We start from the raw sequence: 27,870 nt of genomic DNA on the forward strand, positions 1-27,870 counted from the left end.
TTGCAACTAAACGCACAGCGGCTGCTGGGTTTTATTCAAAATGCTTATTGCCAATCCATGAATATATTAATAGAAACTTTTCAATGTTTTCAAAAGGAACCATAATGCAACAAATATATATATTATTAAATTAGTTTCAAACATGTTAATAATTAGAATACAATGTATATGACACAAACAGATAATAATTATATAAATACCAACAACAACAATATAATAACAATGTATATCACCGTTTGAAAAAAGACTGGTCAACAGAACAACGTATTGTGCATTTTGGAAATTAGAACAAAATCCTTTTTGTATCACAGTGAATAGTGAGTAACAGTTTTCAGCAAATATAAACCTAATAAATAAAAACCTTTATGGAGGAGCTAACATTCTTTAAAGTCCTCAACAGCACCTAACTATTAAATACACATCAAAATATACACATCAATTATTTAGTCATTCTATTGGTCAGAAGAACCATTTTTGATCTGATGCCTTTTTCATGATATTTTTTCTTTAGTCCACGTTCTTCAAGTTATAAACTGACCAATCAGATGCCTCAAACAAACAGCCATTCCTATGTCCCCCTGTCGAGCAGACACTCATTCAGAGGATTGATCAAACTTTGACAGTCGTGACATTGATGTGAGGCTTGGCTGGTGGAAACAGGGGCAGGCTTCTCTTGAACCCCGTCACGTCCTGAACCAAAGTGGGCTGCAGAGAACAAAGATGTTTCCCTTGGATGAAAGAGGCCATGAATTCAGTGGAAGCTTTAAAACATTGCATGAGTTACCTGTGGCAGAGAGGGAGCAGGAGTCAATTTGACACCCTTCTGGGAATGAAGCTCTGCCCCTTTTGGACCTAATTCAAACAAAGTCATGTAGAAGCTTAACTCAGCCTCATGTGCAAATGAAGTCTCCACTTGTACTCACATGGATCCATCTTTCTGGACAGGACGTGCACAGAAACTTTGCGTCTTTTTGGAGCCGTCACTGCCAGCCATTCCTGTGGTCACAAAGTAGATGAGAAATATTTGCTGGTTTAAAAATAAAGCTGGCCTCTGGCTCAAAAACCTACGGCTGGATGGCTCCAATATTTTTGTTGCACCGATAATGTCAGGGGGTTGTAAGGGGCTGTAAGATCGAGTGTAAACGGAGAGCTCTCAGAAGCAAGTGCCAACGGTCCCGCCCACAACTCAGAGGTGAATTTCTAATAAAATTCAGCCGCTCTGCAGAAACTATGTTCTAGAGAACGACAAGTTTTTGGATTTTGGCTAAAAACGGCATCATTATAATGAAAAGACCACTGGGAATCTATTTAGATCAAAAGATGATCACAGAGGGACTTTAAAGTAAAGACGTGTACTTCCATAAAGTTCTAAATTAAGTTTGAACATTTTTATGACATCTTTGCACACAGATGTTGTCCTTCATGGTAACGTAGTGAGCTCAGGTATGCATGACATGTGCATCTGATCCGTGCATCCAGGCATCACATGACTGTTCCACTTACTCTGAAGAACTCAATGATGTTCTCTTTTGTCAACGTTTTCAAATGCTCTACTTCAACGCTGTCTGCAACAGAAGGGGAAACACAAATGTCAGCATTTTCACAAATCAACAACCCCACAGCTTCAGACTCAGTTTAGATCTTTTTATACACATTTCTACTCAGCAAACAAAAATATTGACTTTAATGAAAACCCACATTCATTCAGACTCTACACTGAAGAAGAGGGGTGACAACGGTTAACTTTTGGATAGTTTTAAGCAGCACCTGGCCGGCCTACCTGTGATCGAACAGTACCGATTACGGCAGAACTTGTTGGTTGAGTCCTGTCAAGCGTTCAACCGTTGTTTTCCTGTTTCTCTTTATTCCAGTATCGTCCACCATTTTTTGGTGCTAAACTCCTTCTACAGTTTTTCATCTATTTTAACCGTTCAACTATTCAAATGTTCAGCTCTTTCAGCTTTTTCCAGCTGTGACTTTTAGTCCTTTAAATCTTTGAACTTTTCCAGATATTCCAGGATTTCTGCCTCCATTGAAATACATGGGGAAACCTTGGTGCAAAAGCTCGCTGGTTCGATACCCGGCTCTGGCATTTTTCACAAAAACCTCTTTTTTATTATTGTGCTGCTTTTGCTTTATTTATGGGCAACTTTGATCATTTATTTCTTTAATTTTTATTTTTGCCATTTATTACCCTTTAAGTTTAATTTTTATTCAGCAGTACAGCATTCAACGCTGCATTTTCTTCTGGAAATGAAGCTCCTAGTTTTTGTAACTCTTGTGCTATCCTAGGCCCTTTAACGTTGGGAGTTGGGTCATCTAGACCCACTAGACAGTGCTCTGAACCTTTTTTCTTCAATGATTTGTGATCTTCACTGGTGTCCATGGATTACATGAAATCTTTCCACCTTTATCCACCTTTGTCATGGTAGGGAGAACACGTCAATGTAAGGGTGGGGTCATAGGAAAGCACAAGGGTTAAACAATACCCAAACCCCGTTTTGGAGTAGCTTTCAGCCAATAAACCCTGTTACCAGAAACATGAGGACAGTCCACGGCACTGACCTCTGTGAAAATGGTACTTCTGGGAGATGATCTCAGCCCAGTATTTGGCACTTTCAGCAGAAAGATTCTTGGGTTTGTCCAGGCGGCGGACGGCCAGAGCCTGGATGTGCTTCTGGAAGACCTCCTCGCTCATCTCCGTCAAAGCTTGTTCTATGGAAAAGAGGAAGGCCTCCACGCGGCTCTCCAGGTACAGTGGCTCCTCGTTTGACTGGATGATCAGCCGCAAGCCCTGCCCTCCCTCAGCGCATCGAGGTCCACTGAACACTATGTAACCTGGAAGCAGAGCAGGTGCATCTTTCACGGAAGCTAAAAATGGAGCTTTACCTCTTGGATTAAAACTTGGGATTTCAAAATGTTCCTGCTGACGGTGGTCTCACCCAGCTGCTCTCTGGTCCTCAGGGTGTTGTAACACGGCTCATGGATGATCTGGCAGAAGAGCTCCAGCAGCATGTTGCTGTGGGTGCTCTGCATGTCTGTCTGGTAGTAGATCAGAAAGCCACAATTGTTGTGGACCTCGTTCTTCTGCTGGTAAACAAACCAGCTACCTGAGAAGAGAAAAGTGCAAGACAAGTTAATACTGTCTTTTAAAATAAAGCTTCAATGTTCATTAATCAAATGTTCTCTAAACTCATTCTACAGAAATCAAGTGCTTGAAAAGATATGATGAGCCACATCTGTCGTCATAAAAACAAACTAAAGAATGGAAGGATTCAAACTACAGGTGTGTGGGAACTGACTAAATACCAGTTACAAGCTTTATAGATTTTATGTACACAAAAAAACAAACAAATAACGACGCAGAGATAAGTATGCAGGTATTTACAGAGTTGTAAAATTCAATAAGATTTAATCCACAGATTCTGTTAGAAACTTTCACACTTTTGTGCACAAAGTTGCTCCAATTCATAAAATAAATTCACCCCAAAGAAAGTCAAATTTACGCCCGCAGATGCTGTCAGACAGATGTTTTAACAGCAGAAAACAAGTTTGGTAACCAAAAAGTTCTTTTTGAGGTTTAAAAACGAATTTATGAAATCTAGTTTGATTTGGAGGTCGTTCATCTGTAAAGTGTACATTTATAGGGGTGAAAGATTATTATTTTTTTAGTCATAATTCTAAGAAATATGAAATTTCATCTGCAATTCAGGCTTGGAATATAAAAAAAGATATTTTGTCACTTGGAATTCAATAATGAAATTTAGAATTCAATTTGACAATTTAAAAAGTGAAATATGAAATAAAACAAAATGAATTGCACTTTAAATTGTTGTGGGTTTTTGATGTTATAATTCAATTTACAATGTATTTAGTTATTTACAATTCAATATTAAAAAATATAATTTCAAAACATGGTTCGCTTTAAATGTATTGTAAAGTAACTTCAAATCTTTTGCATAGTAAAATGCTGTTTTTCTATCGGAATTCCAATAAAATTGTGAAACAGCGCCCCCTGGTGTCACGCATTTTTATTTGCATAGCAGTGCGCTTTATGTGTAAGGAAGCATATCTGTCTCATAATTCAAAATAAAAGTCAATACCAGAAATCCTTTTTCGTTTTCACAATGAAGCTGCATTTGTTGACTCAAAAATAAAAATCAATCCGCCAAACGGCTTTTTCTTTTCTTTTCCTTCTCCTCCTGCAGTGGATCTTTGTCCACCGGCGGAACAAGCAAGCTCCGACAGATGCTAGCTGGCAGACAGAGGTGTCACTGGCAAAACAGTCCCCGATTCACTTCTGCTGTGACTTTCTCTTGTTTGCATCTCTTTTTTGTTTGCAGTTACTTTCGTTTTTGCTGTTTCCTTTTTTTGCTGCAATGGCGGTTCTCGGCCACCGTACTGCAGAGTGAGACATGGATCTTGTGTTTTATTGTTTCTACTTGACTGCATTGTTTTTTGAAAGGCTAGTTAGCTTGAATGGCCAAAACAGAGGTAGCTGCTATGAAGGCTTTTCTCGTAGGCACAATTTGTTTTCACTGAAGAACTTTTAACAAAAAAAAAGAGCATTTTTATTTGACATAAAGGCGTATTTTGGAAAAGACTCACAGTTAGGAACTTGAAATTCTCTGTAAAGAATCAGCTGATGTGGAGGGAGGGGCTTTGTGTGAGCATGCTCAGTGAGTGTGTCCTCCACCATTTGCATCATGGTAAGAGCAGACTAGAGAAGATACGCAGGAGACAAAATTAAACACAGCAGTTCAAATATAGGACTAGGAATTACAAACACCGGGTTACAGTTTCCGGACAATCAGTCGTGTCCCAGCCTCAGCTTAACACGTGGCCTAACGTCAGACAGTTTGTTGAGTACATTCATTTAGATACAGTCTTCGAAACTTGTAGTCTAGAGGTATAGATAGTTCTTTAGCATGCAAAACTATAAATGTCACAGAGGGAAAAAGCATGTTAAACATATGACACTGACATGAAAAGCAACAATCCTGTTAAAAATAAAAGTTGTGAATTTATACAGATATTTCAATAACAACGATAAAAACTTTAAACAAACCTCCTTAGTGATGTTGCCATGAAATAAGGCTTGAATATGTAACCGTGACAACAGCTGAGTTTGGAAGATGTGCAGATGTGGGAGGGTCACATCTGGAACACAGATCATGAATCAAAAATGGATTCTCTCACACTGACGTCAAGAGAAGGAGTCACTGCTTTAACATTTTATTCTGTTTAGCATGTTTGTTCATTAGTACACTCATAAGACAGGTTAATTCATCATTAAAGCTATAAATTTACTCATAGAAATTGAGCCGTTTTGATGCATACGAAGGAAATATTTATGCCAGCCACAGATGAGTCTAAAACCTTAAATCTGAGCTGCAGGGACTTCAGGTTTGATTCTGCAGGTCATCCTCATTTGATTTAGAGAATTTCCAGTAAAAACTTAGTCCTAAAAAATATAACAGATAAGGATGAATGCTTCAGGCAAGTGCTGCAGATGAAATGAAAGCCTGAAGCAAAAAAAAAAATAGTTGAGATTCATCAATGATAAAATGATAAATGGCGTATACTTTTACAGCGTTTTCTATATAAAGTGCTTTGCAGTCACAGACACATTCACCTGTGAACACACACACATTCACACACTGCCGCCAACCTAAAGCCACCAGGACCAATGCATGGGCGGGTAAGGTCAGTCAGTGGTCGACCACTCTACCTCTGCACCACGGCTACCCCACTTATGCCACAGGATAAGCAGAAACGAAACGGAAGGAAAATGTTTTGAGAAGAGAGGAAGAAGCAAGTCCCAGGCCACAATATTTACAGCCTTTATGTTAACATGCTAAAGAAATGTGTTCGTCTGCAGCTTTTATTGACACAACAGTATTGAAGCTGCGAGACAATGAACCACATGTCATGCCGGCTCAGACGTCACCCGGCCAAACAAGGTCTGCGTCAGGTGCTGAGGGACCAGAGCACCCTGATGGAAAGTGGGCTACTGGAACAAGACGGAAATGGACTAGATGTGAGAACAAGGTTCTGTTAGAATGCTACTACTCAAGTAATCCCACCCAGAGAGGCTACATGCAGAGAATGTGGAATGAATGGATGCTTCGAAACCCACAATCAAGGCTAACTGCCAAACAACTGGTAGCCCAATGCTCTAACATACACAAACGGCAACTCCTATCACAACTTGAGATTGAAGCGATACAATACAATGCCACGGGAGAGCCAGAACAACAGGTCAGAGAGGAGGTTATACCACACTCCCACCCTGAGTTTGGGTACACAGCCCCAACAACCACAATTACGCTGAGCAAGGCAGCAACTGACCTGAAAAACAAGATCATGTCTACAATGAACACTAGGCAACCCCGACACCAGCTGCAACGGTTAAGTGATGTACCGCCTGAAAGTCTACTGGAAACTGTGAATGAAGCATTGAGGGCAATTCCTACCACAACCATCACAGAAACCAATGAACTGGTTTACACTTCAGCAGCAGTGATCCTTGAGATGCTTGGCTACAAGAGCAACCATGGAAGAAAACAGTACCCACCATGGAAGCAGCGGTTAGAGGCCAAAATCAAGGCAACTCGGAAGGATGTGAGTAAGCTGACAGAGGCTCAAAGAGGTACAATGAGAAAGCAAGAACCTAAGAGATACAGCCAGATGTCCATACCTGAAGCACTGGAAACTGCCAAACAAAGGCTCCTAGCCTTGAGCAGCTGCCTAAAGAGGTACACAAGAGACAATGAAGCCAGACGAATAAACAGGCTCTTCGCAACTCAACCTGCAAAAGTGTACGCTCAGTGGCAGGGTCAAAACAGCCGAGCAGACCCACCAAGGCTAGAAACTGAACAGTACTGGAAAAGTATATGGGAAAAAGAGACAGCACATAACAGCAATGCACAGTGGCTGGTCTCTCTGAGAAAAGAACATAGCAACCTCCCTGAACAGAATCCAGTAACCATCACAGTGGCAGACATCCAAGAAAGAGTCTCAGGTATAAAGAACTGGACAGCACCGGGCCCTGACATGATACATGCCTACTGGCTAAAGAAGCTTACCGCACTCCACGAGCGCCTGGCAGCACAAATGAACCAGCTGCTAAGAGACGGGACTCACCCCGAATGGCTAACGGAAGGACAAACGATCCTGATCCAGAAGGATCCTTCAAAGGGTGCAGTCCCATCCAACTAGCGGCCAATAACCTGTCTCTCCACAACATGGAAGCTCATGTCAGGCATCATTGCAACCAAGATAAATAAGCACATGGATCAATTCATGAGTAACACACAGAAGGGCATTGGTAGAGACTCCAGAGGAGCCAAACACCAACTCCTGGTCGACAGAACAGTCGCTCAAGACTGCAAGTCACGACACACCAACCTGTGCACAGCCTGGATTGATTACAAGAAGGCCTATGACTCAATGCCCCACACATGGATCACTGAATGCTTGGAGCTGTACAACATCAACAGGACTCTAAGAGCCTTCATAGGAAACTCAATGAAGCTGTGGAAAACCACCCTTGAAGCCAATGGGAAGCCACTTGCACAAGTGTCCATCAAATGTGGGATATACCAAGGTGATGCTCTGTCCCCACTGCTGTTCTGCATAAGTCTGAACCCCCTCAGCCAAATAATCACCAAGACTGGCTATGGATACCGACTCAGAAATGGGGCCAACATCAGTCACCTCCTATACATGGACGACATCAAGCTATATGCTAAGAGCGAGCGTGACATTGACTCCCTGATCCACACCACCAGGATCTACAGTACTGACATTGGGATGTCATTCGGGCTCGAGAAATGCAGCCGGATGGTGACTAAGAGAGGCAAGGTAGTCCACACAGGAGGGGTCTCACTCCCAGAAGGAACAATAGCAGACATCGAGGACAGTTACAAGTACCTTGGAATTCCCCAGGCAAATGGCAACCTGGAGCAGGCAACAAGGAAAGCCACAACAGCTAAACACCTCCAACGAGTAAGGCAAGTCCTGAGAAGCCAGCTCAATGACAAAAACAAGACCCGGGCAATAAACAGCCACGCACTGCCAGTTATCAGATACCCTGCAGGAATAATAAGATGGCCAAAGGAAGAGATACAGGCCACGGATGTTAAAACACGAAAGCTCCTCACCATGCATGGAGGGTTCCATCCCAAATCCAGCACCCTAAGACTGTATGCTTGCCGCAAGGAAAGAGGCTGAGGACTAGTGAGCGTAGAAGCCACAATCCAGGATGAAACATCCAAGATGCATGATTACATCAAGCTCAAGGTCCCAAATGACAGTGTGCTCAGTGAATGTCTCAGGCAATGGAGAACAGAGGACACAGTGCTGGAGGACAGATCCTCATGGGAGGACAAACCCCTGCATGGGATGTACCACCGGACCATAACTGAAGTGGCTGATATCAAGAAGTCCTACCAATGGCTAGAAAGGGCTGGCCTACAGGACAGCACCGAAGCACTCATCCTGGCAGCCCAGGAACAAGCGCTGAGCACCAGAGCCATAGAGGCTCAGATCTACCACACCAGACAAGACCTAAGGTGTAGGCTGTGCAAAGAGGCGCCTGAAACAATCCAGCACATAACTGCAGGGTGTAAGATGCTGGCAGGGAAAGCATACATGGAGCGCCACAATCAAGTGGCTGGAATAATATACAGGAACATATGTGCAGAATATGGACTGAAAACCCCAAGATCAAAATGGGAAAAAACCTCCGAAGGTGGTGAAGAATGACAGAGCAAAGATCCTGTGGGACTTCCAGATACAGACTGATAGGATGGTAATGGAGAACCAACCAGACATTGTAGTGGTGGATGAAGAACAGAGGAAAGTTGTTGTGGTGGATGTGGCAGTGCCAAGCGATGGGAACATCAGGAAAAAGGAACATGAGAAACTGGAGAAATACCAGAGACTCAGAGAAGAACTGGAGAAAGCATGGAAAGTGAAAGTGACAGTGGTGCCTGTGGTAATTGGAGCACTCGGAGCATTAACCCCCAAGCTGGAGGAGTGGCTACAACAGACACCTGGATAGACCTCAGACCTCTCAGTCCAGAAAAGCACAGTGCTAGGAAAAGCTAAGATACTGCAGGAGCCTCAAACTCCCGGGCCTCTGGGTAAGAAACCACCACTGGAAGGATGAGAGGGACGTGTTTTTTTATACACACACACAGTGGGGCAAAAAGGATTCAGTCAGCCAACAACTATGCAAGTTCTCTCTCTAAGAAAGATTAGAGAGGCCTGTAATTATCATCATAGGAAAACCTCAACTATTAGAGACAAAATGAATTTAAAAAAAAAATCAGAGAATCACATTGTCTGATTTCTAAAGAATTAATTTGTAAATAATGGTGTATGTAAGTATTTGGTCACTAGGGCTGTCAATGAATTGACGTTGACTAATCGACTATAAAAAGATTGTCGACGCTTTTTTTTGGTGGTCATTTTAAATGATTATAATAACCACCAGCCACAGTCATTGGGATCTCAAAGCACAACAGGAACTTTAGGAGGCGGTACACCCCTTTCTCAACCATAGAGGACAGATACAAACTTAAATTTCATGCTGCATTCACACCACCACGTGTGGTGCGTTCAAGGACGCACTCTAGGCAGTTTTATGAACGTGCATCCAGCCAGTGTTGGACATACAGGACCAGCGCCAGAAATACAGGTAGCAACAGGGAAAAGATTCTTCTTCTTTTGTGTATTTACTGTTTATTAGCGCTCGTCCGCCACCAACAATAGGTATAACCTCAGTGCGAAATGTCAAAGCGGTGCAAATCTCGCAAATCTTGCTCCAGACGTTTTCATATCTTTGTTCCTATAAATGTCCGTCTAGGACTCATATTAATCTGACCGGACACAAACCACAATTAGTAATTACCCATTCTTGATCATGTTTACAGCAGTTGGTACATCCATGTTTTGAAGCGGACGCCACCCACACGTCACTACCAGATCAGAGTCCCAGATTGGTCACAGTGCCGCGTCGCGGAATCAGGAACCCTGTAGCACGTGGCTTCTTTGTGCTAGCATATAGATTACCTGGGACCTTAAACTTTTTATCTTTTATAAGGTGAAATTGAAATTCATGAACTATACATTTAAAATTGTAATTGTTGTGAATGTATGGTGTTTCACGGCTGCCATAAATTGAATGAGTGCAAAGACAACTGAGCGGGTGTATTCAGGAACTGACTGAGGAACCTTACAACCGTGCAGGCGTAATTCCAACGGAGCGAGCCCGCGGTGATCCTGTGCGCTCACTTCCGCTTTGCGCGCTTCCTGGGTTTGCACGCAGTGTTAAGAAGCGTTTTTGTCACTTGGGGGCGGTAAGCTTTCTGGTTGATCTGATTGGCTGAAATTTGAAAGTCAAATACAATTTGCTAAACTGATGGTTGACTAAATACTTTTTTGCCCCATTGTATAGTGACTCCTTGCACCTCTCACATCACATTAGCCCAGATCACACACAATACAAACAGAAGATTACCACACACATTGACAAAGAAAACATTTGTCATTGAGCAAGTTGTTCTGCGGAAAAAGTTGTTGGACAGAAACCTCCTTCTGTCAGTGGGAACATTGAGGATGAAACATGGCTGGATATTCCAGCATGACAGTGATCTCAAACACATCACCTGGACAACCAAGGAGTGGTTATGTAAGAAACTTTTTCAAGGTACTTGAGTGATCAGGACTTCAGTCCAATAGAAAATTTGTGGAAGGAACAACAGCCCTGAAACATTTCAGCTCTGGACAAGATCTGGAGGAATGGACCAAATTAGCAACTACAGTGCAAACCTACTGAAGACCAACAGGAAACATTTGATCTCTGTCATTGACAACCAGGGTTACATTACAACATACTGAAATAAAATTCTATTATTGACCAAATTCCTATTTTCTGCATCATTATACTAATCAGTTGACCAAACTATGTAATATGGTGAACGCAAGGTTACAACGGCTCAGTGCTCTTACAGTCTCTACACGTATGACTGTGCCCCACCTACCACAGTAACACCATTGTGAAGTATGCAGATGACACTGTAATGGTGGGACTCATCACTGAAGAGGTCGAGGGGGCCTATAGGGTTGAAGTAGAGAGGCTGTCCAGATAGTGTGAGGAGAATAACCTGCTTATGAAGATCTCAAAGACATGGTCACATCTCCGCTTTCCATCATCAGTTTCTATCCCACAACCATCACCACACTCAACCGACAGACCCACACACATAAATACATACACCCACACAAGAGGGCAACTGGAATGGAAAATGTGCAGTAAGTGGACAGGTATAAGGGCAGGGTAGTTCTTTCTGTTAAATTTTGCCTTAAATTATTTTAACCAACTTCACTGTTTGTTCTTAGTATTTCTAGTGCATATTAAAATGTTGTGTTGATTACTTTTCTGGATATGTGACAGAATAACACTCTCTGGAATTTAGTTGAGTAGGGAACATGTCACGATGACAGTAAAGCCTCTTCTATTCTATTCTATTCTATTCTATTCTATTCTATTCTATAAAAATCAAGCAATGTGATTTGCTAGGTTGTTTTTTTTTTACATTCTGTCTCTCACACTTTAAGTGTATCTATCTATACTGGACAGTGGGAAAGTGGGAAAAATTGCAGAGTCTGGGACTAACAAATATTGTTTTTGTCTAACCGGATCAACTTTACCAGTAGTTCCAAACATAACTTCTTTAAACTCAATTTTCCTATACAACTTTAGTTTTGCTTGGTACTTTGAAGTTTTACCAGTTTCCTTAATTCTAGATGGAATTGTATCTATCATTGTTTCCTTTAACGCAATTGTCTGTAAACGTTTTTCTTTCCACATCTGACTTAACTGACAGTAGGGAATCTTTACATGTAATGTTTCTAGCAGAAACTGACAGGAAGAAGCAGGGCCCCACCTTCCAAAGCATCAAGGAGTTCATCTTTGGTCCAAGCAACCTCCGTCATCAGCAGGCCAAGGTGATGCATGGCTTGTCGGTGAGGCTGCTCAGCCCCAAAGTTATTCAAATACCTCTGGTACTGAGAAGAGACCGACATAAACCCTAAAGAACTGCAGGGTTTGTATCAATGTGTTCTGTAAGCTTGAATAAAGTTCAAAGAAAGAGCTGAAACAGTGAGCAGTACAACTTACTTCTTCTTTAATGATTTCAAAGCGCAGCTGGTTTATTTTTAACGTCACCATTTTCTGGACGATTTCCCTCAGCAAGATGGACTGTCTATCACTGTAACCTTTGATGGAGACCTGCAAAAAGCCACAGAAGATGGAGTCTTTTTAATGAAATATTTCTATGTTCAGCCTCAAAACACAAAAGCCAGTCAATGGTCTTCGTTTAATTCTGTTAATTACAGTTTGACAATAGATGTAAAGCAATTTTCCAAGCCAGTGACATTTAAGGTTGAAACAAGTACTTTTTAAGAACAGAAACAAGTACTATAAACATTTGGAAGCTCAACAGAGATAGACATATAGCAGAACATTCCAGTTTTTCCAGAACATGGACTAAACACGACAGATCATTCAAATGAACTGGGAATAAGATCGGACTCAGACCAACACCACTGTGTCCCAGCATGACACATTTAAAGCCTCAGTCACAACTGCCTTTACGTGTGGAACCGGGCTGCCTGTAGGTGAAAGAAGCTCAAACGGGGCATACAGGTGGCTCGCATTAAACATCAAGATCGTAGAGCGCTCAGTGAGTGCATCGAGAAAATGTTTATCCACATTTTTTTCTATGAGAATGCTGCGGGCGGCGGGTCGTAGTGAACACTTATACAACATGCAAGAGCAAGTAAGGGTGCGGTATGTGAGATGGAGTCGTGTTGTATGGACTTCATGGTTTTAACCGACCAAAAGGTTAGCAGACTGTGTGAGGAGCCTGTCAGTGTTGCTTATATAAGTGCGCTCCATGTGTGCAGCCTGACTGTTAGAAATTAGGAAATTAGACAATCAGAGAGTAGTTTGTGTGGACATCTCCGTCTCACCTGAACACCCCAAGCTTGCAGCATTCATGTGCGCTCAGTAGCTCCTCACTTATGACTAGAGTCCATGTAAGGGCACCGTACAACAGCATCACATGTACGTCATAAATGCGTGGAACTTCAGTTACACTTACGAGTAAAGATTTACTTTGTGCGCATGATACACTGACCACACGCACAGTGGTACGTTGGATTTTCATAACGTCCCTTATGAGCCTGACGAGAACTTCAAGACACCTGTGCTCCCTTAAGAAGTGGCTGCTCCTTCAGGACCCAACAAAAACCCACAGTACCCATAGTGTTTAACCCCCCGTAGAGGTACATGTGACAGGTACGTGTGACAGGTGTATGTGACATGGTGACAGGTACATGTGGCAGGTACATGTGACGTATGGAAAGTACGTGTGACAGGTGTATGTGACAGGTATAAGTGACAGGTACGTATAAGAGGCACATGTGACATGTGACAGGTACGTGTGACAGGGTGACAGGTACGTGTGGCAAGTATGTATAACAGGCACATGTGACGTGTGACAGGTACGTGTGACAGGGTGAAAGGTACGTGTGACAGGTATGTGTAACAGTGTGACAGGTACGTATAACAGGCACATGTGACATGTGACAGGTAGGTGTGACAGGTACATGTGACAGATACGTGTGACAGGCACGTGTTCTCAATGCGCAGTTATAAACAAACATGTCTAGAAGTGGTTGGTAAAGCATCCTTAGCTTGTTGTCATGTGTCATGTGTGAAGGGGTTCTTTGAGCTTCCTGTGTCTGACCTGCAGCAGAAATGAAGCTTCTCTGGATGACATTTACAGGAAATCAAACCCTTAACTCCTAAAATAGGTTTTAGGTTACTAAGTTGGAAAGCATGTAACACTTTTCTGAGGCTCTGCATGCTGGTATTATCTTGACTGAGAAATACTATATGCATCTATTTATTTCCTTAACAGTTAAACTTATGTGATGGGTGACACCTGGGGTGTGTGGCTCTGGCATCAAATCCTTTCAATTAAAAGGGGCGGAGCTTCCCGGCAAAGTACCGAATTCTAGTGGGTGGCCAGGACGCTGTGTGCCTGTCATTTTTTGAGCCAATTCGGTGAATATGTTTTCATTTTATCTTTGACGTTTGATTTCAAATCATATTTTAAATTATGCATTTGATGGATTTTAAAATTCTAAAGTAAATGTGTATTTTAACTAGCAGATGATTGATTTTTTTTAATTATGTCTGCTTCCAGTCATTTATGTACCTGCTGTTCTTTTACAGTTTGTTTAGTGTCAGTTAGTCCACTTTTAAGACTGTGCAGAGGACTGTTGTCTTTTTTTTGGGGGGGGGGGGGTCATTTCTGGGACAATTTACCTTCTGTCGCCCACGTTCATCGCTCTGACAGCTGATCGTAAGCATGAGCATTTGAGGCATTTTACAAATGTTTTGTTGTTATGAATGCGCCAGTCTTCAATACATCCACATTTCCCAGAAGCACTTGTGACACTCAGATTCTCAGATTCCTTCAAACTTTAGATAGTTTACTCACAGTAATGGCATTCCTCTGTGAGCTGATGTCATACTCCAGCCCAGCTAAGAGAGCCGGGTATGTAAACTCATTTAGATCATCCTTCAGCAATTTGATCCACAACTCCGTCATGTTCCAGTGCTGAGGATCTGTGTAGATGTAGTGACTGATGAAGGGAAAAAAGAGAAACACAAAAAGGACAAGTCAAAGAAACACAGGAGCTGCATTAGCTCTCTGGTAAAATAAACACCCATCATGAACACAATCAGAACAGCTGATGGACCTGGTGACCAGTATGCAACTTCAATGTCTGTTTCAACCGGAGAATGATGGAAACAACAGAATCAAGTGAATCCCAAGAAAGTATTTATTCTGATATATTCATGGCTGTGATCTGTTCACACTGTAAATAAGCATCATTAGAACACCAGAGGACTGTCCAGCAAATAAAAATGACCAATCTACCATCAAGACACAGTAGAAACATAAACTGAAGAAAAAATCTCATTTATACATCAATGAAAAATTCAGAGAAAACCATGTTTCAAATTTCAAATGATTCAGTTTTAGTTTTATTTGCAGTGTTGCAAATGCTGTGAAACTGTAAATGGATATGAACTTTCTATTCATTAGCTCTTAAATAACTCAAAAACCTGAGCAGCCAAGAGAAAATGGTCACAATAAACACTTTAAAGTAATGGTAACAGATGGGAAGCAGGGATAAGTGAATCAGTCCAATGAAAGCTTTATTTACAGCTACGTGATTCCTCTTTATCAATGACTCACCTGAAAAAAGCAAACTTCTGGCACAACTTGGGGAGACAGAATTTGTTGTCCTGCTTGAACCACGTTCTGCTCAAAGGAGAGTTCTGAAGGAAAAAGAACCATCCTGTTTTTATATTCTTAAATTCTCTAAAACTCTTCATTTTACAGCTGTCACATGTCATGGCCTTATTAGGTATAAATCTGATCATCTCAGGGACCAGTCTTTCTGAAAATGAGATGGATGGATGGATGGATGGATGGATGGATGGATGGATGGATGGATGGATGGGTGGATGGATGGACGGGTGGGTGGATGGATGGATGGATGGATGGATGGGTGGGTGGGTGGATGGATGGATGGATGGATGGATGGATGGATGGATGGGTGGGTGGGTGGATGGATGGACGGGTGGGTGGATGGATGGATGGATGGATGGATGGATGGATGGATGGGTGGATGGATGGATGGATGGATGGATGGATGGATGGATGGATGGATGGATGGATGGGTGGGTGGATGGATGGATGGATGGATGGATGGATGGGTGGGTGGATGGATGGATGGATGGATGGATGGATGGATGGATGGATGGATGGATGGGTGGATGGATGGATGGATGGGTGGATGGATGGATGGATGGATGGATGGATGGGTGGATGGATGGATGGATGGATGGGTGGATGGATGGATGGATGGATGGATGGATTTATGGATGGATGGATGGATGGATGGATGGGTGGGTGGATTGGTTCTGAAGCTGAGAGAGATAGGGTCCAATTTTATCTGTCAACCAACTTTATGAAAATATGTGATCCAGTAAGGAACCTCGGTGTGATTTTAGATGCAGAACTTAGCTTTGAAAAACACGTCAATCAAGTAACCAAGACTGCATTTTGCCTGTCACTCACTGCAGCGTGTGAGTGTGCGTTTGGCTCCATGTCTGCATGTGATCAATCTGTCTCACATCTATAGAACATTCAGACCTACGATCACGTTTAAAGTCTCAACGTCTGCATGAAGCAGAAACTCACCACGTATCAACCAGACTAGACCATCTGCAAAACTACCACGAGAAATACTCATCATTTATTAGCAACAGAATAACAGTGTTATTAAAAAGAATCCACAGACTTATTGTACTTTATAAATGTTGAAATTACATCAAATGCAGACATTCATTTGAATATTTAGTTTTAAACATATTGTTGCGGACTGAGTTAAACTTGGCTGTTGGGCCGCGTTAAAAGTTCTGGAGTTCATGGAACGCATCGATCAAGCAGAGATCTGATTGGCCCTCAGTTCTGTCGCTCAGCCTGTTGTTAGGTAGTTTGGACCAATGGGGTTCAGCTATGGGCCGATTAAGGGAAATGGGAGGGGCTGGAGCGGGAGGAAGGGAATATAAAGTTGGGAGAAGCGCTGTCGTCCCGGCGGGAGAGATTCAGGAGTTGCTGAATTAATTGTACGGCGTTTGTTGCGGTCTGCAGTAACCAGAATAAAGAACCTTAAAAGAGGTTAAGTCTCAGTGCCTCAGTGTGGGAAAGGGACACTACATTATTGTATGGCTCTTTCGAAATTACATTTAAAAATATGTGGCATTTATGGCTCTCTTGGCCAAAAAGGTTCCCGACCCCTGCCTTAGATCCTCAGGCGCGGGCCTGCTGATGGTCCCTAGAGTCAAGACAAAAATCCATGGCGAGGCCTCGTTTAGACACTACGGACCTCGTCTGTGGAACAGCCTGCCTGAGGATGTGAGGGCCTCATCCACTGTTGAGGTTTTTAAAAAGAATATAATTAGATCTTATACGTGGTATCTTTACTCTTATATTTTATATGCTATTTTATCAAATATTTATTTGTTTAATGTCTTTTAGTCCTTTTATATCTTAACTTATTCTAATTTATATTTTACTTTTTTAGGCACTAAATCATCTTATCTTATTTTATTTGAATTAATATTTGCATATTTTACCTGTTTTTATATTTTAACTTTCTTATTTTATTACTTTTACATTTTAGATTGTTTACGAGTGTTTTCTCACCCTTGGCGGGGGTGATAGTGTTCGGGCTCCAAGAGATTCTGGCCATGCTTGTCCTCTGGCATCTCTTGATGCTCTGGGCCGGAGGGTTGGGGGTCTCTGGGGTGGGGGGTGCTGGGGATGAGTTGTGCTTGTGTTGCATAGATGCTGACACCCCGGCCAACAGGAGGACAGGGCGCCTTCTGGGTTCTCTTTTCTTAATCTCTGTCATTTATCTTTTACTTGTGCTTGTTTTTGTGTGTTTTATTATGAGGGGCTTATTTAATGATTTTATTTCATATGTGGGGTTTGTTTTTATTGTATTCTTGTTTGTTTTTTATGGAAAGCACTTTGAGCTGTCTGTTCTACATGAAAGGTGCTTTATAAATAAAATTAATTTGAATTTGAATTTATGGATGGATGGGTGGATGGATGGATGGATGGATGCATGGATGGATGGATGGATGGATGGATGGATGGATGGATGGACAGATGGGGATGTGTGGATGGATGGATGGATGGATGGATGCATGGATGGATGGATGGATGGATGGATGGATGGATGGATGGACAGATGGGGATGTGTGGATCGATGGGTGGGTGGATGGATGGATCTAGCACTCCAGTTTTAGCTGCTGTTGATCAGCAATCAAACACTCACTTTGATCAGCGTGGGACCTGAACTAGAATCTTCCTCCAAAGGGTAAATCTGAAAGTTCGTTGGGATGAACTCGTTTCTTCTGGGTAAACTGAAGTTGGGATTTAAGCCAGGAGTTGACCATTTCTGAAATAAAAATGTATATTCAGTATATAATAAGCTGCAGATTCTACAGATGAATGCAGCAGAATAATCAAACAGACTAAATAGTATTTCCTTGACCTTGATGGTTTCTTCAGAAATGGCCTCCTGCTTGTACTGCGTGTCGTACCACTCTTCCGTCTTGTCCGTTTGTCCTTCAAATGACTTTGACACCACTGTCACTCTGGAAACAGTCGCATTCATAGAATGACTTCATCTGCACCCAGTCTGTTCTAAAACTGCAGTCAAGTGCTGCAACAGAGACATCATTCACAAGTTGTTTCAGTTCTACATCAGGCAGATTGGAAGCCCTTTCTTTTTTAAGCCCTGATATTAGCCATCTGCAGTGGGAGAAGGAAGCATATATATTGTTATATATTTTACAGAGATCTAACAGTTTCACTCCCACTCCTTCTTCTTGGAATTTGTATTTTCCAACAGGATCAGGACAGAGGATTTGGATGGTCCTGCTGTCTTATCCCCCTTTACAGCTCCATTCTCTATCTCCACCACGTCTGCCAGTTTCAGTGGTTTTCCTCACTGGGTTTAAGGGTTTTAGGATTCTTTATCTAAAAAAATGTGCAGGATGCTGAATCCACTTTCTGTTCTCTCTAGACCTAAATCCCACTTCATAACCACCACTAACTGGACTGGATCTGCTGGAGGTTTCAGGTTGTCCTACTTCCTGACATGTTTGGCCCCCACCTAATTTGACAGTAAAATCAGATCAGTTAAGCTGTTTACTCTGTCTATAAAGGCCACTATATGTTTATTGCTTCACAATTTTCTTTGTGTGACCAAAGGCTCATTCTTGCCTCACTGACCTGACATTTTCAGGGGTCAGCTTTTCCAGGACCATCTGAATCAGATCTGGCCTGAATTCCTCACAAATGTGCTTTCCGGAGAGAACCTCTTTCAGAGGGTAGTCCTGCAACACAAAGAGAAACGTGTGACACATGTCCCTGTCCAGTTAGAACCAGTGCTGCTTAACAGAAGGCCGGTATTCTGAGGATGGGAGGTAGTGCCGACATTACATTCTGTCCTAATTCTCTCTTTCAAAATAACCCACCAAAAGCAAACCTACATGCAGTAAACTCGCCACTTTAGAGGTGTAGTCTCGGGGGCGCTGCTTGTCCTCAAACCTGAAGTCTATTCTCCATAATTCCTGCCAGCAAATGGAGAGAAAACAGGTTAAACAAGAGGAGCCGCAGAATAAAAAATCCAAAAGCAAACACTTCAGACAGCTGATTCCATGAACACTGCAGCATGGCCATGAGCTCAGATCTTCATTTCACTTAATTCATGTGTGGAAAATGTAGTTGTTGGAAGGTCTGAATTGGTTTATGATAAAGTGTCACTAAGATGAGGAAATAAGTATTTGCTGATTTTGTAGGTTTGACAGTCTGACATTCCTATGGTATGTTCATTTAAACAGTGAGAGATAGGAAATCAAGAATTTCCCTTTAAAGAATTGATATACATTTATTTGCATTTCATTGAGAGAAAGAAGTATTTGAACCAAAGACTTAGTACTTTGTGGTAAAACCCTTATGATCAGCACAGATGTTGGAGGTTTCTTGTAGTTGATGAGCAGGTTTCTGCACACAGGAAGTATTTTGCTCCACTCTTCTTTATGAATGACTTCTACATCATTGGCAACTCTGAGCTCCAGCTCTCTCCATATGTTTTCTACAGGATAGAGGTCCAGAGACTGGCTTGGACGCGCCATGATCTTGATAGAAGTATGTTTCCCAGTGAGGACGCAAACAGTAACTAATCAAGCGGGACACCGTTGCTCTGGAACAGGCTAGAAGCCGTTTATGTCTTTGCTTGGATCAAACTGTTAGTCCAGCACAACGTCTGCAAACACTTCCTGATTCAAAACTCAGACCTGCAGTGGAAATGCAGCCTTTATGGTTACTAGGAGACCAAATACTCTTATTGCCTACCTACCATTATGATGACAGACTGTGAATTTCTTTTTAATTGGGCAAACTTACAAAAGCAGCAACAGATCAAACATTTCCTCCGCTGTATTTACAGGTAACCAGGGTGAAGTTGTCCCTTTGAAACAATAATTATGAATGAACTGAACCTTGCATTCTTCAAACACCCATTCTTGCGGCCCCTCTGTGTGCAGTTTGTGAATGTACTGGAACAGGTGGAGGATGATGTCATTGACGTGCACTGAAACAGCAGATCACAGTTCACTGCATGTATTCTGCGCACAGATGGGAAGGATTTCTGCACACCAAGCAAACTGAAGCAATGAAAAAGCAGCAGACAGAGTCAAACGAGCTACTCACAGAGGCCCTCTGCCGTCAAATCCATTTTCACCACAAAGAACATGAAACCTCTCGCTCCTTCCTTTGGTCCTCCAACCAGAGAGTCCAACCAGCCTGGACATTTAATGGATAAACATGTCACAGATCAAAAACAAGCATGTCTAGACATACAAAGAATCAGATGTAGATCACCAGAACCCTTTTGGTTTTCTGCAGCATGTGTACCTTTTGATTTCAGAACAGCAAACAGACTTCCAGGTCCCTCATGAGCTATCAGATGAGCCACATAGTGTCCAGGTTTTGATCTGTAATACTTCAGTAGGTCTGGGATCGGAAAGGTCACGTGTAACTTCCTGATGTTTTTGACTGGAACCACGGTGAAGAGTTGCTGAAAAAGAAAAGAAACAGGAATTTCCTGACATTTCAAAAAGGAAAATTGAACATTTTTATACAAAAAAGGACCTAATTGCTGTCTGAAAGTAAGAAGTCATCGTGAGGCGTTCAAGGTTCTTTAAAAAAAACAAACGACTTACTTTCAGCTGCTCTCCCTGGAATGGGTGCTCTTTGAATTCTGGGATGGGGACACTTTTGTTCTGGATTTTTCCAAACAACTTCAACACTGTAGACATGAGCTCATCAAGTGACTCTAAAGGTATTAAGGAAATGACGAAGACAGCATATGGTTTAGAAACTAAAGAAAAGCATAAAGATGGAAATTGTTTCATCATAATCTAAAATATCCCGACTATTTTCACCTTAAATGAACCGCTGCAAAGGCAGAATGAATACTGTCAGAGATGTAAACATTAATGTAAAGTCTCACCTCGTCCTAACACGCACAGACCCATCAGGTTAGCAGAGTAATACGTGGAGTGGAACTTCAGCAGCTCCTGACGGACATCAATGCCTTCTTCACATGGTCTGGTCTCTAGAGTCCATTTATTACCTAGAAAAATACCAAATGGATTTGGATTAAAAAAAAACTTGTGCTGATAAAAAACAAACTACCTCGACTTTTGTGACAAACTGAAATCTAATCGTTAGTCTCTGACTGTGTGGAGCTTTGCATAAACTTCAGTGAAAGATGTTTTTAAGGGCAATAAAGAGAAAAAGAACATGTTAATGAGACAAAGGTAAAACCAGGATAAAAACTGTTGTTATTTTCCAAAACCACAGCTAAAGTTAACAGAAAAACCAACAGAAATATAACACATGTACTTCAGTGAAATGAACCGAATACAGTCAACTGTGCTCACAACATGAAAAAAGAGGGGAAATGAAGAATGGAAGGAGCTATTGTGGCTCAAAAATGTTTTTATTGAAACAATGAAGTGTCATAGGCCACATTTACACTGCAGGTCTTGATGCCCAAATCCGATTTTCTGACTATATCCGATTTTTTTGACGACCCGCTTACATCATCTTTTAAAAGTGACCCGTATCAGATTTTTGCATTTACACTACACAATGCTGAAACTATCAAACGTAGACGTTCTGAGGACTACGTAGCAGCATTTCCGCCTTCCGCGGACCTCCTTCGGACTTTGTGACTGCGGTTGTCATGGTGACAACTCAGCGACGAAGGAGGCTTTGCCTTGGGCGCTCCAGAGGGGAGAGGAAAAAGGGGGGCTGCTCGGCCGGCTTATGTGCTCTCTCTGAGTTTTGAATGAGGAAGTGTTTGCAGACGTTGTGCTGTACTAACAGTTTGATCCAAGTGTTGAACCTTTCCTGCGCAATGACTTCTCTTTTCCGACCGTGGTCAGAAGCGCACGGGAGATTTTTCTCCAGGGCCAAAGGCGGATTCTCCTTCGGGGTTCACTTTTCCGTTCTGAACCCTCAGCCTCCAGAGTGGGTTAAGAAAGACTCCAAAACTTTTGGGGGAGACACCTTATTTTTGATTTACGGTTCTCTGACACTCCCCCGCTCCGCGCTCACACCCCCTCTCCTCTCCTCACACACACACACACACACACACACACACACACAGCACGCGCGGTCCCCATCATACACGCCCCCACTCCGCAACACAAGCAAAGAAATAAACGGCTTCTAGCCTGTTCCAGAGCAACGGTGTCCCGCTTGATTAGTTATATTTGCGCCCCGACCGGGACCGGACACAAAATAACAGCAGTTTCTGACTACGGTCTGAAACCTATGGCTGAAAGATAACACGCTGATGGGGCTCCAGCTGTCCTCGAACAGCAAAATCAGCGCACAGAAGCACCTTAATAAGTCATGTGATCTCCGTTGGTGGTGTCCTGAGATTACGTCACTGACGTACGACACGCATTTACTGGGGAATATCCGATTTGTCTGCTTACATGGCACACGCAAACGCACGTATCCGGTTTATTTCCGCATATGAATGAGGCCTGTATCCGATTTGACAAAATCGGAATCCATGAGCCCTTTTCCTGCTTACACGTTCACCGGTCACATCCGAGCTGTGCCACATGAGAGGAAAAAATCGGAATTGGGTCACTTGAACCATGCAGTGTAAATGCGGCCTTAATGTTCACTTTGAGAAGAGCAGACTAGCTTTTCCTTTCAATGGGTTTTCTCTTTAGGAACCACTAAAACGTGCTCAAAATGAACTGAAATGAACAGAAGTACGGAGATAAATATTACTGTGAGATGCTCCAATGTAAAGCTTTCTGCTTATTGCATTAACCAACCGTCAGGCCTCTGATCACTGCAGGGCCAGAAAGGCAGCAACGCTTTCATCCAACATCCACTCCGTCAGAATCTGATCCACTGAAAAACCTTGTGTTGCTGTTTTGAATGAGGCCCAGTAGAATCACTGACCTGTTTCAAATTTACTAAACGGATGTCTTTGGTTGCACGTTGCCTTCTCCAGCTGAAAAAGCCTCCAGTCATCGTTCATCTGGTTCTTCTGGTGCTCAGAGTCCACAGCGTTCAACTCTCGAACTTTACAGTTTTCATCAAACAGAGGGCACAGGAAGAACGAAGCAAACCTGCACCCACATCCAGAAGATGGCAGTTTCTTTGTTAGATTTGGCATTTGGAGCATCGTCATCCAGTAAAGCTGGCTGTGTAACATCTATCATGCACAGATTAAATGCATTTGCATGGAGAGAAGGTCGACTCAACTGACATGCAAATGAAGACATGCAAAGCACATGCAAGCTTCAGAGCAGAAACAATAAAAAAAGACTCAAGCAAGCAGCCGTTTATCTTATTGGAAAGAATTTTTAATGCTTTTGGTTCGACTTCCTCCAGATTTGTTTGTTTTTGTGGTCATATTGACGTTTTCAGAGGCTTTGAAAGTTTGTGTCGTCTGTTTCAGTCCACCGACAGAAAGGATCTTCTGAGGGTTTGTGTCTGTTTGCTGTGTTCAGCCTGTATCAACAATAAATGCCGAAGCTGCAAGCTGACATCTCCTTCAGTATGGTGTCAAATTAGCGCCTAAAGTATTGCGCATCAAAACAGTAAACCATACTTCAGGCACAGAAAACAGCTCTAAACTCCAAAATATGCTCTCATCAAGCAGTGATAAAGCTTTTTATTCAGAGGAACAATCAGTAATAACTGATAAAAATGAGCTATAAGCGTATGAAAGGAAAATACTTTTGAAAGTACCTATCAAGAGCTCCTTGCAAGTGCTCATGGGATACATCAAAGAAGTAGTTGGTGTGGTCTGAGCTGGTGAAGGCGTTGAAGCTCCCCCCATGCTGGCTCAGGAACTCCTCGTACCCGTTCTCCTCGGGGAAAGTCTCCGTTCCCAGGAACAGCATGTGTTCACAGAAGTGGGCCAGGCCGGGGACGCTGTCCGGGTCTGACAGAGACCCTGAGGGGAACAGTACACTCCACACATCAAATGAGCTGGGTGGGAATATTTATGGGATCAAAAACAAACCAACATACATAACTATTCATTAGCGGGTAAGAGCAGCTACACTTTCTAGGGTTTGCTAGCCGAGCACAAAGCAGGCAGACGTTCTAACATGTTGGAAAACTAAGAAAGCTTCTGAGGCTTTCATCATGAGCGCATGCAACCAGGTTATCCTTAAAGTCCCACTACCAGCCTCTTTGGATCCATTCTCAAACTGTTCGCAGTGGCCAATACTTCTGATTATGCCGTCTGTTGCCAACATCCTGTGTCGTTTTCTAGGACATAGTCTCTGCAGAGCAGCAGGACTTCAATAGAAATGTATCTCTAAGTTGATCATCATCCATCTGTTTACACTCTCCCGCTAGCTTACAGTCTCCCACACCCCCAACCTAACATCAGCGGTCCAACAGAAATGGCAGCACATTCTGATGCTGCGGATCACGAGTGCGCTACAACTGCTTTAAAACTCTAAGATACTGAAGCTATTGTCCCCAAACCATGATCAATGTCCTGCCACAAAAAAGATTATGTCATAAATTCACTTTGTTTATTTTAAAGAATTTTTTCAAATTTAAATATGGATCATTTTTGGTCAAAAATGCTCAATAAAGATACTGAAGCTAACCAAAAACTAGTCTGCTGTAATCTTTGTTGTAGTCGGACAAAAGGGTCATGATTAGTCAGTACAGGATATTTGGTGAGCAGCTTTATTATGAATCATACGTCTACTAACATTTCACATTCGTGCACACGCAGCAGCAGATCTGAGCAGTTGGAATCACAGATTTGAGGTTGTAACTCTAAATGAACACATGCAAATGGGAATTTGTCAGCTGTCATTTTGTTGGTCAGACTTTACAGCAGAAGATTTTTACACACAGAAGCAGATTTCTGGTGCGCAAGTTCTCACTTTCTGTTTTACAAGTCCTCCCATTACATCTACAAGTTCGTCCATTTAGACCCATTTCTACCTTCATAGTCAGTGGGGGTAAACTGGCAGCCACGCCTCTGTCAGTCTGCCCCGGGGCAGCTGTGGCTACATCAGTAGTTACCATCACCAAATATGAATGAGGAGTGAATGAATAATGAATACATCGTAAGAGCTTTGAGCGTCTGGAAAAGCACAGATAAATCCAATCCATTCTTGTTATTATTAAAAGAACATGTTAAAAACAGCAAAAACAAGACTTTCACTGGAGTGAGTTTGTACAAATCACTACTCTAACAGGTTTGCCTGGCTCTAAGGCAAATGGATTACAGAGAGGAGGGACAAAGAAGACAGAAATCCTCCTAGCTCAGGCTAAAACATCCATTTGGACAGTGAGTGTCTCTAAACTGAAAAAAAACAACAAACATGAAAGGAAAAAAAAAAACAATACATTATGTCCTCACACCATCATGAATTTAAAATCAAGAAACCTGAAAGATGCTTGGGAAAGAAACATCTGCTAACAGCTACGTAAGGGTTAATGGCCGACGAAGTGTGCGTTACTACTTTTTAACGCACGCCGTGGAAGCCTTCGCGTCGGATGGTTGCTTCCTCGAAGTGCGTTAAAAAGTGATAACGCACACTTTGAAGGCCATTAACCCGCTTTACCATGGTCACTTACAAAAGCAACACATATGAACCAGTTTTTAGTCCTTTATTCTTGTTTTCATCCGATTTGGATCGCTTTTCTCACAAAAAGCGGACTATTTGTTACGTGATGCGGCGCACCAGCGCTGCAGTCAAGATTGGGCGATGTATATATATATATATATATATATATATATATATAAACATATATATATATATATATATATGCTGATCGTCCCGATGGGTTGAATAAAGCATCAGTTCAGTGAAAAAGTTCTCCTCTTACCGCTTATTTTTGTCCAGATGATGAAGCTAAAGGTTGTTTTAAAGAAGCCGGCGCAGCGATACAAAACATTTAAGCTAGCTGACCGGAACTTATTTTTTCACGGTGCAGTCATCAGGTTTTAATGCACACCCAGCAGCCAATCAGAATCGAGTATTCACCCGGACCATGGTATAAATGTTGATAGAGAGACAGCGTCTGCATTCTGTCAGGTTTAATTCAGATCCACAACGTCACAAACCAGACTGTCCATCTGATTTAGCTGTCATGCTCATTTTAAAGACCTGATGAAAATGGCGTTTTGGTGTTTCTAACATGTTCCTGCAGCATTTTTCTGATGACGGAGGATAAATAAATAAAATTAAGCCTAAAACAGCATTTCTGAGTATTTCTTTATTCACATTGCTGTGAATCAGAAGCAGATTAGAAAATGCTGCTGGAAATATAGTTTATTTGTGACGTAGAAAATATGCTGCAGGCGGGTCACAGTCTCTATGCTCTGCTCCATTCTGATCATCCACTGTCAGACAGACGGATCCATGGACGTCTTTGTTTTCCTGGTCTGAGCTGGAATCTGGTTCAGAACTGAACAGATGGACAGATCTGATTTTGATGGACATTTTTGTTGCACCACTAATGTCAGGTTGGGGGTGTGAGGAGCTGTAAGCTAGTGGGAGAGTAAATGAACAGATGGGTAATGGGAGGTGGGGATGGGCTTACTTTATGCCAACAGTCCAACTCACAACTCAGAGGTGAATTTTAATGAACTCCTGCCGCTCTGCAGAAACTATGTCCTACTAAAAGACACAGGACTTTAGATTTTGGCTACAAACGACAATCATGAATAAAAAATTACTGGGAGCGCTTTGAAAATAGACCAGTAAGCAATTAAGTGAAATTTTTATGATGTATCACTATAATAAAAGACCAAAGACATAAGAAGCCTTTACCTGTGTGGACGTCCAAAGCAGCAGAGGCTTTGTCCGTCGCCGGGTCGCTGATTAGTAAGACCTTCAGAGCGTTGGATAACTCCAGGCCTCTGTACGTCCTTCTGTCCTCAGAAGAACTAATGACACCAGAGACCACCTTCCTCACTGCTGGACCGATCATCACGAGGGCTGAGGAAGACTCCTGCTGGTCTGGAGGAAAACAGCCCACAATGGGATCACCTACATCCCCAAAACTTACACGGAAAAGGAAAAAACTGTTTCCACTTTGTTAGGGCCTTCTGGCTCATTGTGGGAGAATTTAAAATAGAAAGTCCAACTCCGTTGTTGTCATGATCCTAAAATTCTCTTTTTCTTCAGTAAACATTCTTAAAAAGCGAAAGAAGAGAAATATTCAAGGCATCTAGTTTACGGGAGTCTTGATGAAACTGAAAGAGAAAATCGTTAGCAGCACCCAGGCTCAGCCAGATGTATAGAAAGATATTTAATAGGTAAAGATAAAGTTATAATCAAGAAAAAAACAGATCCAATGTGGTACTGCACAACTTTTACCAAATAGCAAAAAATATCCAATAAAAAAAAAAACAGAAAGAAAAGAAACAGAAGTTTTGGAAATCAAACCTATGACAGGAAATGATTGATCCTAACAAATGAAGATGAAGAGCAGATAACAGATAAACATTTCCGTCAGGAAAGAACTCTATTATCATGGTTCATTCAGACAAGCCGTTTTTAGTTTTATATCTACTGTCCTTCGAATTTTCTTACTTCTTATTAGAATATAA

General features: G+C 42.1%; 1 protein-coding gene across 1 annotated transcript; it reads right to left on the minus strand.

Moving 5' to 3' along the window:
- On the minus strand, positions 1-27,592 carry LOC101163025 (insulin-degrading enzyme-like). Its single transcript, XM_023963161.1, has 24 exons — positions 27,089-27,592; positions 24,027-24,234; positions 23,232-23,401; positions 21,250-21,372; positions 20,960-21,072; positions 20,652-20,814; positions 20,448-20,540; positions 20,237-20,328; positions 19,226-19,306; positions 18,966-19,069; positions 18,223-18,325; positions 18,004-18,126; positions 15,348-15,430; positions 14,583-14,727; positions 12,191-12,301; positions 11,958-12,078; positions 5,069-5,160; positions 4,609-4,720; positions 2,943-3,110; positions 2,566-2,838; positions 1,504-1,565; positions 924-996; positions 785-852; positions 1-705 (listed from the first exon to the last, which is right to left on the minus strand). Exons 1-24 carry the CDS (start codon positions 27,246-27,248, stop codon positions 610-612), a joined length of 2,937 nt encoding a protein of 978 aa, XP_023818929.1. The 5' UTR covers positions 27,249-27,592; the 3' UTR covers positions 1-609.
- Between the last annotated feature and the right edge of the window lie 278 nt (positions 27,593-27,870).

Source organism: Oryzias latipes, chromosome 15 (assembly GCF_002234675.1).
Source record: "Oryzias latipes chromosome 15, ASM223467v1".
Lineage (NCBI taxonomy): Eukaryota > Metazoa > Chordata > Actinopteri > Beloniformes > Adrianichthyidae > Oryzias > Oryzias latipes.

Bases quoted from the DNA above. Each gene is read 5' to 3' on its own strand.
- LOC101163025 (XM_023963161.1), bottom strand. From the start codon at position 27,248: ATGATCGGTCCAGCAGTGAGGAAGGTGGTCTCTGGTGTCATTAGTTCT. The intron at 19,070-19,225 runs GTAGGTTTGCTT...TTTGTGTTGCAG, and splicing joins AAGTGGCGAGTTTACTGCAT to GACTACCCTCTGAAAGAGGT. The intron at 15,431-18,003 runs GTGAGTGTTTGA...TTTTTCCTTCAG, and splicing joins CAGGTCCCACGCTGATCAAA to AACTCTCCTTTGAGCAGAAC.